General features: G+C 47.9%; 3 protein-coding genes across 4 annotated transcripts; all 3 read right to left on the reverse strand.

Moving 5' to 3' along the window:
* Positions 1–836: 836 nt before the first annotated feature.
* LOC129600679 (BTB/POZ domain-containing protein 2-like) lies at positions 837–3,947 on the reverse strand. Of its 2 annotated transcripts, none has more exons than XM_055499227.1 (6): positions 3,630–3,947; positions 3,442–3,564; positions 3,166–3,355; positions 2,067–2,254; positions 1,852–1,987; positions 837–1,397 (listed from the first exon to the last, which is right to left on the reverse strand). In XM_055499227.1, the coding sequence occupies exons 1-6, from the start codon at positions 3,776–3,778 to the stop codon at positions 1,101–1,103; spliced, it is 1,083 nt and encodes a 360-aa protein (XP_055355202.1). In that variant the 5' UTR covers positions 3,779–3,947; the 3' UTR covers positions 837–1,100. The 2 variants fall into 2 exon arrangements, with proteins under 2 accessions (XP_055355202.1, XP_055355203.1); XM_055499228.1 differs by lacking the exon at positions 837–1,397 and adding an exon at positions 1,453–1,703.
* Positions 3,948–6,794: 2,847 nt separating this feature from the next.
* Positions 6,795–9,720, reverse strand: LOC129600683 (BTB/POZ domain-containing protein 6-like). Its single transcript, XM_055499231.1, has 6 exons — positions 9,131–9,720; positions 8,941–9,063; positions 8,670–8,863; positions 8,154–8,341; positions 7,233–7,368; positions 6,795–7,121 (listed from the first exon to the last, which is right to left on the reverse strand). The coding sequence occupies exons 3-6, from the start codon at positions 8,757–8,759 to the stop codon at positions 6,795–6,797; spliced, it is 741 nt and encodes a 246-aa protein (XP_055355206.1). The 5' UTR covers positions 8,760–8,863; positions 8,941–9,063; positions 9,131–9,720.
* A 1,947-nt stretch (positions 9,721–11,667) lies between these two features.
* Positions 11,668–13,313, reverse strand: LOC129600695 (BTB/POZ domain-containing protein 6-like). Its single transcript, XM_055499254.1, has 6 exons — positions 13,222–13,313; positions 13,037–13,159; positions 12,405–12,594; positions 12,151–12,338; positions 11,930–12,065; positions 11,668–11,868 (listed from the first exon to the last, which is right to left on the reverse strand). The coding sequence occupies exons 1-6, from the start codon at positions 13,284–13,286 to the stop codon at positions 11,668–11,670; spliced, it is 903 nt and encodes a 300-aa protein (XP_055355229.1). The 5' UTR covers positions 13,287–13,313.
* Positions 13,314–14,370: the final 1,057 nt, after the last annotated feature.

A 14,370-nucleotide genomic window follows, 5' to 3' on the forward strand; every position in this document is an offset into this window, starting at 1 on the left:
TTCTCAATGGGGCATGCCGACCTTCTCTCCGGCTCCCTTGGCTCGGTTCCGGACCAGTAGCACTGCAGGTGTGCCTTTGTTTGCATAGACCGGCCGGACCAGCGGAATGCTCAGTGTATTTGTGTTAGCAGTTAGCTCAACATAATAATTATGCAACTAAAAATGCCACTTTGTGATCAAATATGGATGGATGCGTGTTTGGTTAATGATTGCAAATCTTTTTAAATGGGCTCAATGCACATCTCGGAGATATAGTCTGCATTGATTCCTTTAGCATTACGCTTGGACTGTAGAGTTCAAAATAATTGTTGTTTTTCGTTGAGAACTGCATATGTCATTGTTTGTAATTTCCAACACGTAATATTAAGCACCATATACTTATACTTGCACGAAAATACACAAATGTGTCTGTACAATTAAGTGCTTTAGTAGTAAGTACATCAATAATTTTGTAAGTACTGTACTTTATGGTATCATTTTTGGAAATAGTAACGGCTACTGTAATGAAAGTACAGTAAGTGCATCTACGGCTCGGAATCAGTTCAGCTCTGAACTGCAAATTGCCTGAGCCGTTGCTTCGCCGTCCGATCAGCAAATTTGTGGGTACAGTTTGTTTGCACAATTCATTACAACTCGACCACAGGTTGTTAAGACTGGCAGAGAGGATCGGCTACGAGCGCGCGTACTACACAGTATTATCCTTTTCTATGGTATTGCTTTCCACGCGCTCCGCAGTCCGCCATCTCTGTATGACTTGTATCGTTCAAGCCACAGCCTTTGGTGTGATGCCCACAGCAAACGCCTGTGTATAATGTGTATCTACTGTAATTTATCACACACGATATGCCGATGAATATGCATGTGGTTCGCTCATGCACAGCACACGTGCTTAACCGCGATCAATACAAGCAAAATACATTCGCAAGCAACATACATTCGCTTCACATTCACAACCAACATGCACGTGTTACGAACTGACTGACGGTGGTCACGCTGTAAGAAAACCTAAGAAACATCCGAAAACAGTGCAGTGCCGGGACGCATGACACCGGCCGGCGGCACGCGTGCAGAGGGAAAGAGGCGTCCGACGCCGGATGCGGTTAGGGGGGATGGCGTTCGGCCGGCCGCCCACGCCCCCGCCCCCGCCCCCGCTCCCGCACCTGGCGGGCCGCGGCCGCGGGCGGCATGAGGCGCAGACTGCCGGCCGGGGGCTCCACGGCGCAGCGGATCCGGGTCGGCGGCGCTCCGGCCCATGCGCTGTCCGACATCGTCGACGCCGCTCGCTTCCGCTGGGCGCCGCCGGCGCGCGGCTCCGTGGGGAAGGGCAGCGGCGGGCGCAGCGCGGCGTGCCTGTACGTGTACAGGTCCACGATTTCACTGGGCAGCAGCAAACCGCTCTGCAGACACCACAACTAATTCAATATTCAATCAGAAAAAGAGGAATTTTCAAATTTCAAATATTAATATTTTTTATTTGTTTAATTTATTTTAAAAAGAGGAATTTTCAGTTTCGCTGCAGTCTTCCAAGACCGGGCGGATTTGCAAACGATTGGCAACGGAAAGACATTTGTGCATCCAAAACTAAGTTGCAAGAATGAATGACCGGCTTTTGATGATGATCAATGGAAAATTAATGATGTTCATTAAATGGTGGCTTTTATTCGGTAGCTGTAGCGCACAGCGACGCCAGGCACTGCAATCTTCTAAATAAACAAGTTATTCCCGTTAACAGGACACGGAACGGTGCCAGAGTAGTGCCGTTTCCCACCCTCTGTTTAACTGAATATATCGCAATTGTTTAAATTTACTTTCCAAAACATAGTGTATTTCTGGTCTGAACTTGGCAGTTACCTTGACAGGTCCGTCCGTCAGCTGCGCATCGGTCATGAGGGGGAAGCGGATGAGGAAGAGCGCCTCGTCCAGCTGCGCGCGACAACTATCCGGCGACGCATCCACATCATCGCGCAGGCACGCCGCTTTCGCCCATCTGGTACCACGACAATTATTATTCCACCGCCATCAACTTCATTATGTGAAGCGAATGAAATCAGGAAGAGCGTACTCACTTCTCGGCGGCCAAGTAGACGGCGTTCTCCTCCACGCGCAAACTGCCGCGCTGCAGAATGCGTAGCAGTGTGTCCCGGCTGACGGCGCAGAAACGCTCCGCAGCCAGGATGACGTCCGTGAAGCAGTCCACCCAGTTCAGACACTTTTGCACCACCCGCGCACAACTCTCCATCCCACAACGCTGCGCCTACAATGCACAATCATACACAATTAGAGTTCGTAAATCGTCAAGATTTCAGCAGCGAAACGGAAATTTTCAGCCTTTTGGAAAACTTGACGAAACTTAACTGTTTGTAAATTTCGAAAAATAATAACGAAACTTAGCGATTTTACCAAACCATTTAACGAAACTTGGCGATAACGGAAAATATTTTGCTGGCTAAAAAACGGAACTGAGCGAAAAACTTTCAAAAGAAAAAATACTTACCAAAACTGAGTCTGAATTTTGCTCATGTTCAGTTCATACCAAGCAAAATCTGTTGAAGGCAATAATTTTGGAAAAATTAAAGAAAATAATCAAATTTCGCGCGAAGCGCGAAGCTGACAGACAGATTTGTTTAAAATCTTCCAGAAATTTACAAAAAATCCGAAAAAATTAGCGAAGTTTTAGCGAACGAAAGTACCAGTAATAACTAGACTAAGCGAAAAGATAAGCTGCAATAACGAAGCTTAACGAAGCGGTGTCTTTTGGCCCTGAAAACCTGCGCGAAGCTTGACGAACCGTTCGTTAACTATCGTTACGCTTCGTCATTTTGACGACTTACGAACTCTAATACACATATAAAAGATCCTACTGATAATCGGGTGCCTATGAAATACCGCATTAAATTGTGGATTATATACATAATACATTCAATTTAAAAAATGTCAGTGTACAGTAAATATAAATTCCTTTGCTTATGCAGTTCGCATTTAATCGGTAATTCTTAATAAAAAAAACAACATATTACATATATAATAAAAGTCGATAATAAACGATAAATTGTTATGTCTGCAATAAAACAAAAATGATACTGTTGATAATAACGGTAGATAAGGAATACTTAAAATAAGGTTTTTTACACTGTGTAAATACAGTTATTTTAGTACTTTACTAACATTTTCCAAATAATCCAGGCAGGTGTCATGGTCCAGGCGACGGAAAACGACATGGAGCGCTAATTTCGTCAACTCTTTCAGATTGTACTTGTCGGCGCAGTACAGCACCTCGAACACGCTGTCCACGCCCGACAGCGAACACGGCTCGGGCAGGCCCTCCACGGCGTCCACCGTGCCCGTGTACACGAAACTACAACCAAGAACCACAGTTCCTCCCCAGTCCACAATCCACATTACAGAACAGAGAATACGGCGCATGCGGTTGTCCACCTGTACCTCAGCATGGCAGCAAACGCTGCCGGCCGAATCTCCGGGATGTCGATGGGTTGCGCCGTGTTTTCTCGCAGGTCTCCGTTGAACATACGGTCGAACACGTCGCTGCGCACACTTAACAGGAACCTGCGCACACAGGATCAATGAAAACCAGAACGTTGCACTGCGGAGTGAGGAAGCAGCATGCTTACTTGTGCGCGGCAAAGATCTTCGCCTCGCCACTTTCACGTCCGACAGCGAACCGCACGTCGCTCTTCTCTCCGCTGACCAACAGCTGCTTCCACACATCGTGGAATCCCGCGACGGGACGCGCAACAGAGGATGCGAAATGCTCAGTCATAATGCTGTACGGGCAAAGGAGCAAAGGTGGCAATGCAGATCTTGTACAATGTCAAGGAAAGTCAAAAACTGGAATGTGCAAACTGCAAAGAACGAGATGAGAGTCTGAACGGTCTGATGAATCATGACTCTGTCACTCTGATCACTATTAGAACGTCGAACGAAGCATGCAAAATGCAGGCGCCAGGCGCGAGTACGAGTACGGAACGAAAAGCAACGTAACTGCCACCACCTGGTGGACGGCCCACTTCTGATTCGACTACGGTTTACAAGCACAAGGACCCGTCCCGGTTGTGCTCGGACTTCCAGCCGGTGGTGAGGCTTAAAACGAAGCTTTCTAATGATTCTGTTATCACCGATACATAAGACAAGTCACAGTAAGCATGGAACAGCGCTGCATGTCGTCGGTATGCGCGCAGAGTAAACTTGATATGCCTCGCCCACCTACAAGAATGAAGAATGTACTGCAAATACTGTGCCACTTGCAGCACTTACTTGATGGCCGCTAATGTACTACGAAAACGCGTTACTTTCACAGATTTCACATCAAAACTGTTGGGAATCATGGTTGGGAAAACTAACACAGTCGCCACAACAGAAGCTAACCTTTTTGCTAACCTATGCCAACAGTTTTCGCAAGCATGCACAAGCAGCAGACTGCCGGACCCGGTTCCCCACCAACGTACCCGCGACAATATGAATCATTATATGATATAATCATATTAATTTTAATGTCAAGCCTTTCCAGTGCTGCGTCCCGCGGCACTGCCGGCCCACCCGCGAGTGCGTGCTGTGATCCACGGGAAAGAGTCCGGACCCGCCACCGTCTGGGTCAACCAGTCAACAGGACGGTCACCACCATCCACAAAGCGTCCGGCTACCACCGCCGCAGCATATTGCAATGACAACTTCTAAGCTGTCCCTAGTGGAGTGGGTTACAACCCGTACCACGATCGGAAGTGCTGGTGGTGTTAACGAATTACTTTAAGATCGCTTATGTAATTAGCTCTTAACGAAAGCCGGCAACGGAACACACTGACAACGCGTACGCACACATTTTAATCAGCTGAAAACCATTAGGGAAGAGCAAGGGCAAGGGCAAGAGCAAGAATGATCTTAGATCAGTTAGACATTTCCCAATTGCTTCGATGTAAGTCAATTTTTGCTCAAAGTCTGTCGCGGGGCGGTGACGAAAACCGTTACACAGATGGGCGTACCTTGTAACGGGTCTAAGCGACGCCCTGTTACTTACAAACTTCCCTTTTCTATGGTTTTGATTGGTGGGTCAGCATTCTGAGTTAGATCGAGGCTGCCCACCGCCAGTGGCAAAATTTGCCCACCACCAATGGAAACCACGTGGTACAGATTCAGTACTTTGAGTGATCTATCAAGAAAAAATCACAACCTGCTTGCTGTGTCCTTATTTTAATACGAGTATCTCTTTTTAATTATTTATTAAAAAGAATTATTAATTATACGAGTATCTCTTTTTAATTATTTTTTTCAAATATTTGTCCATATAAATGAAGTTTTCACATGAAAGGCTTTTTCATTTTACAATTTCCTGACGGAGATCGTGCAGGGTAGCCTGCTTACTGGGTTCCCAGTTGTTTGCGTCTGAGCTTTTATCAGTGCTACGAGCAAACGTTGTTTATCCTTTACCCACTCAGATATTTTGTGGATAAGTATTTCAGCAAGTTATGCGGATAAGCTAAGAAGTAGCTGGAAAAATTTCAAACCTTTTCCGCTTTCTTGGAAAATCTGCAAAACAATGTTGTTGACGTTTCTTCAATTATGTTGTGGGGAACCCTGCGTGCTGGCTAGCCAGCTGGCTCTTGTTAATGCAGCAGTACTTACTGGGCAGAGTGTTTGATTCTTGCCAGCCTTTATTTACTGGACACCCATCCATGGTAAGCAAGACCATCAAACGAAAACTTTCATTATTTTACGACTGTTATAGTATGTGAAATACTTTCAACCAAAACTTTCAGATTACGCAACAAAGCGAGCATGTTTGTGATTATTCTTTTTCATCTGGTTGCGGGTTCCCGCTTATCTGGCTACCCAGAGGAAGATATTTTGACAAATAACTGTCATTTTGCTGTTGTGCGGTGTATAAGGCCAGCTTGGTGAAATTTTTAAGTTGCGAGTCAGGCATTTATTTTATATTTCTGACGCCAGAAAAAAGTAATTCTCAATAAAGCCGTAATTTCAATAAATATCGGCAATAAGCAGCACGTATAAATCGTACCTGTCAGCGTCGCCTGTTGAGGTATGTGCGTCCTGTCTGTTTTGCGCACACCGTCCCCGTTAACACGGACAGACATACATGTACACGCAAGCCGTGAAAACGGGCGCGGTTTTGCATACTTTGTATGTAAATGCACGCTGAAATCTTTGTAAGTAAGTCCCTGATGCGCCTATGCGCAATGACTATAATGTCTCGTGAATTGTCCAGCTTTACCGGTCGTAACAACCGCTGCAGCGAAAGTAAGCGTCACGGTTACCGTCACGGTACCTGCGAAAACTCGAACTGGATACCTATGTTTTTGTTGCACACTGTTCGTTAATTGCACCATTCAAATTTTTTAAAACTGACCGTTTTCCCTTGTTTTCTCTCCTACACATGATCGTTTAGTTACTTCCAACTACGAAGAAACCCAGGACCACTATACACATACGGTTCTTATAGCGCTATAGCGTTTATATATAGCGTTCTTGACAAAAAACCTTGTGACTGCTAAACAGCTCAGTATCTTCCATGTTCACGTGATACTGCAAAAGGAAATTGCGTGCAGATTGCCAGGACTTTTTCTCCGTGTACTGGCGATTTACGTGCACTGGATGCACTTCTATGACCCTGTCGCGTGCTGTTTGTTGGTTTTATACTTCGCTTTTGTAATTACGCTGACCGCACACCGAATTAGTTCGTCCACGCCGGTGGCCAGTTTAATCACGTATACAATACACGATGTGCTAAAAAAGTAAACTAAAGCCACTTAGAAAACCATCCCTTCTCATCGGATAGAACGCCGACGCGGCGGCGAACCGCGCGGCCCTCGTATACTCCCGCGGCCGCGGCTCCCGTGTCCCCCGCGCGCCACGGGCGGCCGGATGGCGCCGCGCCCCGCCGGCATACGGGCACGCGGCGGAGTGGTCGGTTCCTCCGGGAAGCGCGTCTTGGGCGCTTTGGCCGGGACACTGTCGGGCGAATCCCGTGGCGCTCGCTTCCGGCGCTGATCCGCGCCACCACGCGGCTCCGTGGCAAAGGGCAGAGGCGGCTTGACGGCGGCGTGCTTGTACAGGAAGAGCGCCGTCACTTCACTGTGCAGCAGCAAACCACTCTGCAAAACACGTATCTGCACACTCCGGTGACATATCACCGACCGTTAAATCTAGATTTATTTCCAGGGAATGTTATTCCCCAGCGCCACAGCACGGACACAACAGCCTACCTGGATGGGTCCGTCGGCCAGCTGCGCGTCGGTCAGGAGCGGGAAGCGGATGTGGAAGAGAGCCGGGCCCAGAATCGCGCACCGATTGTCCGGCGACGCGTCCAGGGCGTTGCGCAGGCACGCCGCGGTCGCCCATCTGTAGCCAGACAACATCAGCCATGCGTCAGGAAGAACTAATTCGCATTACGCGCTAAATACAATTTCCAGAGCTACAGTGTCGGAGAATTCGTTGTACTGTAAAGTCCTTTAATGAGTAACGACCAGACCTGGGCAGTTAATTTTAACTATTTAACTTAACGCGAGATATTTTCGAGTTATAACTTAACTCATTAGCGCAACTCGCTCAGAAGAAAACTTAACTCTAACTTAACTCTGAGAAAAAGACTATATATTGTCTAAGGTAGCGTAACTCGAGGTGTAACTCGAAACTCGGTTTTCCTGCATAAATAACTTAACTCTTAGCGCAACTCGCACGCACACTGTAACTCTTAACTCTAACTGCGGGTCAATTTTCTATAACTGCCCAGGTCTGGTAACGACATCAGATACAAACAAGGTACCAAAAACAGATTAACTATTACAAAAGAAACACTTCCTCTATGCTATCCTGATCGGGGATCGTACCCGGTACACAAATCGCGTTTCCCCGTTGTATTTGCATAGAACGTTGTACTTGCTCTACAGACTACAATCACTGGCTACAGAAATGAAATTACTGCTGTATAAGTTTCAAATAACAAATAAACAACAAATAATGTACAGCAATAACTGAAAACCAGTATAAAAAAAAACTTGTAATAGGTATCAGATTGCAGTTATTATTATCACACTAAACACACGCATTATTATCACACTAAACACACGCATTAAGCAACAAAAACAATGCTGTACTATACGCAAGGAGCGCTGCTGACTGCTTACCTTTCCACGGCCGCGTACAGAGCGCTTTCCTCAACGTCCAGGCCGTGGCGCTGCAGGATGAGCAGCAGGGTCGCTCGATCCAGGGAGCAGAAGCGCTCCGAAGCCAGGACAACGTCACTGAACGTGTTCAACCAGAGGAAACAGTAATCCACGATCGCCGCACAACTCCCCATCGGCCAACGCTGCGCCTATACCGCGGCGAAACACAGCACTGGTTGCACTGACAATTGTGGGCCGCGTTTACATAATTTGAAATCAAAAATAATTTGCACAAATTATTTTCAGAATATTTAAAATAAAAAAAATTTTAAAAAAAATTAAAATCATAATTTTTAAAATTCAAAATAATATCTACTTACAGAATATGTGTTCTGCTAATAGATAGCAACATCGCCTTTTTGCAGCATTTGCTTCACTGCCTTTTTATTAACCGATCTTTCTTCAATTTATTTATCAATCGTTATTAATACGAGTGCAGAAAATTAAAACCGATCTGCAGACGAAAGAGGAACTCACATTTTCCAGATAGTCGAGACAGTTGCGGTAGTCCATCCGCCTCGTGACGGTATTGTGCGCCAGCTCCGTCAACTGCGGCAGATTGTACATACTTGTCGACGCAGTACAGCACCTCGAACACACTGTCCACGCCCGACAGCGAACAGGGCTCGGGCAGGCCCTCCACGGCTTCCACCGTGCCCGTGTACACAAAACTACAACCAAGAACGAAGAACCAGATCCTCCGCATCACAGAACGGAGAATGCGGCGCATGCGGTAGTCCGCCTGTACCTCAACATGGCAGCAAACGCTGCAGGCCGAATCTCCGGGATGTCGATGGGTTGCGCCGTGTTTTTGCGCAGCTCCCCGTTGAACATACGGTCAAAGACGTCGCTGCGGACACTGAGCAGAAATCTGCGCATAAAGAATCAGTGTATAAACCAGAACGTTCAACTGCAGAGTGAATGAGCAGCATGCTTACTTGTGCGCGGAGAAGATGTGCACTTCGCCACGCTCACGTCCGACGGCGAACCGCACGTCGCTCTTCTCTCCGCTGACCAACAGCTGCTTCCACACATCGTGGAATCCCGCGACGGGATGCGCAACAGAGGATGCGGAATGCTCAGTCATAATGCTGTACGGGCAAAGGAGCAAACACTGGAAAAATGCCAAGGAAAGTCGCAACGATAAAGAGCCAGATGAGAGTCTGCTCAGTCTGGCAGTCTGCACGGTCTGATGGCTCTGTCACTCTGATGAGTCTGATGATGGCTTTGTCACTCTGATGAGTCTGATCACTGATAAGAAGGATGGATGAGTCACCAAAAATCCAGGCAAACGAGCAGTAAAGTTAGTAAACCGTTCACGCACCACACCAAGTCTCAATAGCGAATACGAAGCAAGAGAAACGTAACTGGTTAAAACCTAGCATGGGAATTTAAACCTGGCTCGCAAAAACGAAAATTAATAAAATGTAGACTCGGGGAAGGAAGTAACAATTAAAAAAGGATACTTGTACAATAGCAGTTGTGAAAAACGGAAGTTACAATAGCATTACATCAAAACTGTTTGAAGAAATGGCCTGGAAAATTAACACGGTTGCAACAAAACGAACTAGAATTTTTGTCAGCATGATGCAGACTGGCATTGGGCGGACATTTGCCAGTAATACAGCGAACCGAAACGGAAAAATTTCAAAATGCTTTCTACCAAATTTTCCAACTTACGCGCTCTGTCTGCGTAATCGTGAAGAATATTCCTGGCTGTTTCCCGATGTCAAGAAACAATACCGGGGCTTTGAATGGTCAGCAACATGCAACCGCACTCAAGCCCGTTACCCGGCCTCAAGCCCTTTCCCGTGCAGTCGGCATTCCTCAAGGACGCTAGTACTGCCACAGTTACCAGTGTCACTAGAAGCGTCCGGTGCTTTAACTGAGCTGCTGCCGGGCAAAACAGCTACCTGCCTGTGAATGCCTCTTAAGGAAAATGGCCCGGTACAAAGCGTCAAAAATGGGATACATACACTAAAACTTTCGCTTTCGCGCGCTCTGAATCACTTTCTTCCAATACTTTATGTCATTCGAAAGCTAAATGATTTGTACACACTGTTCTGAAAACCGTTTGCGCGCGCAACATCCGGTTGCCGCCATATAACGTACTAAAATTGGCGAAAAGTTTAAATGCATTGTTGTGCACCAAAAGTCTGGTTATTACCCGATCTTCTTGAAACTTTGCTGCAAAAGACACATGACCACAAAGTCAAAAGTGAACCAATTTCAGGTCCATAGCACTTTCCCATAATTTTAAAATGAATTTTAAAATTTTTGAAATTCATTTTAAAATCGGAAAAAATGCTATGGATCTGGTATTGGTTCACTTTCGACTTTGTGGCCATGTGCCTTTTACAGCAAAGTTTCAAAAAGATCGGGTAATAACCAGACTTTTGGTACACGCCCAATGCGTTCAAGCTTTTCGCCCATTTTAATTCCTCATATCTCGTCAACCGGATGTTGCGCGCGCAAACGGTTTTCAGAGCAGTGTGTACAAATCATTTAGCTTTAGGATGACATAAAGTATTGCGAAAAAGCGATTCGGAGTGCGCGAAAGCGACAGTTTAGTGCATTTTCTAGTATCCCTGTTTTGACGCCATGTACCCGGCCATTTTCCTTATCTAGGCAGAGCCGGAAGTGACCCGTCGCGGCATCGCCTGCGACCGGGACAAGCGGTCAGCGGGACCGGTCGCCACCTTTTAAATACCACTCGAAAGTGCCGAAACAGGTCATCCCGCTAGACTGCCGCTTTTACCTGTCGATCGTCGCTACGCAGAGGTGCGGCTTAACCGGGACGCAACCAACTGCAACCAGGAAACCGATGTGCAAGTTGACGTCCAGCGGGTTGGCGTCCTTCCACGACAATCACGACGAGGAAATTGATGGCCAAAGCGGTGCCATTCAACTGATCGAAACTAAATTATTACGTTTCGTAAGTGCGCATATACGCGCTTAAATTGTATATCGGCATGTACGAGTACGTACCTACACGACACAAGTGACGCAGCTGAACCCAGTACCAGTTTAAAAAGTAAGACTGACAAATACTGCCGTAATCGGCCAGTTGGTCAGCGATCGAAAAACTTCTAATTATTTTGATATTATGTCATGCAGCTGTGCAACAAGAGCACAGCCAATTTCTTATTTTATTCCAAAACGAACGCTTTCAAACCGCTTTCAACATCCATTTTGCGCATAAATCGCTAGCTTTGAATTCGAACAGAGAAGCGGGTTTCTTACACACGATAAACCAAGCCATTACTTCGTGCGCTCTTGCACTAAAGGTCATGGGTTCATCAACTTTATTCGGAAGACACATTAATGCCTCCAAAAATCCCTACATGAAACACATTCAAGGCAGAACAGTGCAGACAAACAGTTTAATCCGGCGCTGGTGCCCAGAAGCGACAAAAGCCGGTACGCTCGATCAGGGAAAGGCCTCTGGAAGAGGGCCGTCGCCGCGGCGGGCGCGTCACTTCCTGGCAGCCAGTCGAGCTTGGAAGCCTCGCCCAGAGGCGGCGCCATTGGTGGCTCCTTCGGGGGCGTCCGGTGGTGTTCGCGTCGAAGGCGCACAGACCGCGCGGGGCCCCGCGGCAAAGGGCAGCAGCGGGCGGACGGCGGCGTGCTTGTAGCGGTAGAGCGCCACCACTTCGCTGTCCAGGAGTAAACCACTCTGCACAACACAACACACCGGCGATTAGGATACACTGGAATTCCGCGGACCCCAGCCCCACCTGGACAGGTCCGTCCGTTAACTGCGCGTCGGTCAGGAGCGGGAAGCGGATGAGGAAGAGCGCCGGACCGAGCATCGCACGCCGATTACCCGGCGACGCGTCCAGGGCATTGCGCAGACACGCCGCGGCCGCCCATCTGCAATGCGACGGTACACGACAGTTACAAAAACCCGGTTGCAATTAAATTATAAAGTCTGCGGGTTTGCTGAGAGCGGACTCACTTTTCAGCGGCCGTGTACACTGCGTTCTCGTCGACGCAGAGAGTATTCCGCTGCAGAATCAGCTGCAGGGTCTCCGGTGCGAGGGCGCAGAAGCGCTCCGTGCCCAGCACGACGTCGCTGCAGACGTCCACCCAGTACAGGCACTCCTGCACCACCCGCGCACAACTCTCCAACGGCCAACGCTGCGCCTACACCACAAGCACACCCAAACCCGTTAATTTTGTTAATAATGCAATAATCATATGTTTAACTACATTTTCCAAATAATCCAGGCAGCTGGCGTGATCCAAGCGGCTGAGGACGGCATTGAGCGCCATCTTCGTCAACTGCGGCAAATGATACTTGTCCGCACAATACAGCACCTCCGTCACGCTCTCCGCGCAGACCAGCGAACTCGGCGGCGGCAGGCCCTCCACGGCTTCCACCGTGCCAGTGTACACAAAACTGCAAATCAGCAATCTCACCAATTTAAATATTCTAGAAAAATGTAAAGGAAGTATTTTTTTGTGGCGAAACCTCGAAAACCACGAAGGGAAGGGATGGGAAACTGAGAATTTCTCGAAACGCTTAAGATGAAACTAACGTATCGCTGCAACAGCGGGCGGTTGCAACTGCGTCAAGCACCGGAAGCCCCTAGATTTCTTTATTTAAGATTTGGGCTTTGCTTGTGGTTAAGAAACATGAAATATTTCCGGTTGGACGTTGAATTCCCCTGAAATATTATAGGCCATTTTGAAGAAAATCGCTCATGTGCGTCATGAGCTATGAGAAAACCTATGCCCTTGCAGGCAGACAAAATGTCGCACTGCAGAAAACTGAAAAGTACAACGACAATCGTTAACCACTAAAAGGTAAAATGCGGCGCATTCGCGCGCCCACCCTGTACCTGAGCATACAGGCGAACGCTGCGGGCAGAATCTCCGGAATGTCAATGGGTTGCGCGGTGTTTTCGGGCAGCTCCCCGTAGAACATGGCGCGAAAAACGTCGCTGCGGACACTGAGCAGGAACCTGAGAGTAAATTAACCGATCAGCTTGCCAGTCTGATTACACTGCGAAGTGAGCGGGCTTACTTGTGAGCGGAGAAGATCTTCACTGCCCCACGCTGCCGTCCCACGGCGAACTGCACGTCACTCATTTCGCCGCTGACCAGCAACTGCCTCCAGATATCGTGAAACCCTGGGACAGGGCATGCAGCACGTCATGAAAGGTCCTCCCCAGCCATGACGGTATAAACAAATACGAAAAAACGATCTGGTAGAGAGCAGAAACCTGAAGTTCGCTAATTAAAAAAAATGAGAATATCCTGTTGATCGAAAAAATTTGGCAGTTTTACGTTTCAGTAAGAGAACAACCCGAATATTTCAGCCACCTCCATCGTCCATCAGTACGTAGCTGCCACCCCCTTGGGGATGGTTACGTTAAAGTGGCGTTGACCCGATTAGTGACTACCTGCTTGCGCTTCCTTATCCACCCTGCTAGAAGTTTTTCAAGGCGACGAGGTCAATACTGCGCGTTTGCCAGCTCATGGTCAAACTAACCCAGAAGCCGGCATCTGGTTGAACGACCTATTGCTCATATTGATAACCTTTTGGGAGACGACGAACTGAAGATCAGCGTTGAATCTGTCTGAAATTTTACAAGTCCGTGGACTGGGTACAGGTACCACAGACTGTCATGTACTTTTTCAGCCGGAAGGCACACCCGCGCCATGGCGGTTGAACAGCATCTCCTGCAGAGGTCGTGTGTCTGCCGACTGCCGGCGTTCCCGCAAAAATGGATCCGCTGCGCATCCACACCATCCGCACATCGGAACGCCGCCCGGACGGTTGCACGACTTCCGCCTGGAAACGCGGACTGGGTATCGCGTGGGACGCGACGTGCGTGGAAACTGTTGCGCCGGAGCAAAAGCATGCGAACATAGTAGCCCTCCGGTGTGGACGACGGCGATGGTACATCGTTTGTGGAACGAACAGGTAGCGGCCATCCAGATAGCTGCCTGATTACTTTATCAGTTATCTGTGCTTGCACGGCGGCCGCTCCCACAGAGGCGGATGTGACCCTGACCATTGCGCCAGCGCTTGTCAGCAGAAATTCAACGGCAGAATGCGGCGTCGGTGATGGGGATAACGAGATATTTTTGGTGTAATTTTGCGTACATTTTCGCAATGTCGTTTCAAGTTAGCTTTGACCAATAAAGCCAAACCCAGTCTTAGCGTAAG

Source organism: Paramacrobiotus metropolitanus, unplaced genomic scaffold (genome assembly GCF_019649055.1).
Source record: "Paramacrobiotus metropolitanus isolate TYO unplaced genomic scaffold, Prichtersi_v1.0 Parri_scaffold0000189, whole genome shotgun sequence".
Taxonomy (NCBI): domain Eukaryota; kingdom Metazoa; phylum Tardigrada; class Eutardigrada; order Parachela; family Macrobiotidae; genus Paramacrobiotus; species Paramacrobiotus metropolitanus.

What these genes read in the sequence shown, in the direction of transcription:
- LOC129600683 (XM_055499231.1), bottom strand. Translation starts at nt 8,759, where the DNA reads ATGTACAATCTGCCGCAGTTGACGGAGCTGGCGCACAATACCGTCACG. An exon ending in GTCTCGACTATCTGGAAAAT is followed by an intron (nt 8,342 to 8,669) that starts GTGAGTTCCTCT and finishes GCCGCGGTATAG; the next exon opens with GCGCAGCGTTGGCCGATGGG. An exon ending in CTGTACGCGGCCGTGGAAAG is followed by an intron (nt 7,369 to 8,153) that starts GTAAGCAGTCAG and finishes GTCTGGCTACAG; the next exon opens with ATGGGCGACCGCGGCGTGCC.
- LOC129600695 (XM_055499254.1), bottom strand. Translation starts at nt 13,286, where the DNA reads ATGAGTGACGTGCAGTTCGCCGTGGGACGGCAGCGTGGGGCAGTGAAG. An exon ending in AAGATCTTCTCCGCTCACAA is followed by an intron (nt 13,160 to 13,221) that starts GTAAGCCCGCTC and finishes ATTTACTCTCAG; the next exon opens with GTTCCTGCTCAGTGTCCGCA. An exon ending in GTGTACACGGCCGCTGAAAA is followed by an intron (nt 12,066 to 12,150) that starts GTGAGTCCGCTC and finishes GTCGCATTGCAG; the next exon opens with ATGGGCGGCCGCGGCGTGTC.
- LOC129600679 (XM_055499227.1), bottom strand. Translation starts at nt 3,778, where the DNA reads ATGACTGAGCATTTCGCATCCTCTGTTGCGCGTCCCGTCGCGGGATTC. An exon ending in GCGTTTGCTGCCATGCTGAG is followed by an intron (nt 3,356 to 3,441) that starts GTACAGGTGGAC and finishes TCTTGGTTGTAG; the next exon opens with TTTCGTGTACACGGGCACGG. An exon ending in GCCTGGATTATTTGGAAAAT is followed by an intron (nt 2,255 to 3,165) that starts GTTAGTAAAGTA and finishes TGTGCATTGTAG; the next exon opens with GCGCAGCGTTGTGGGATGGA.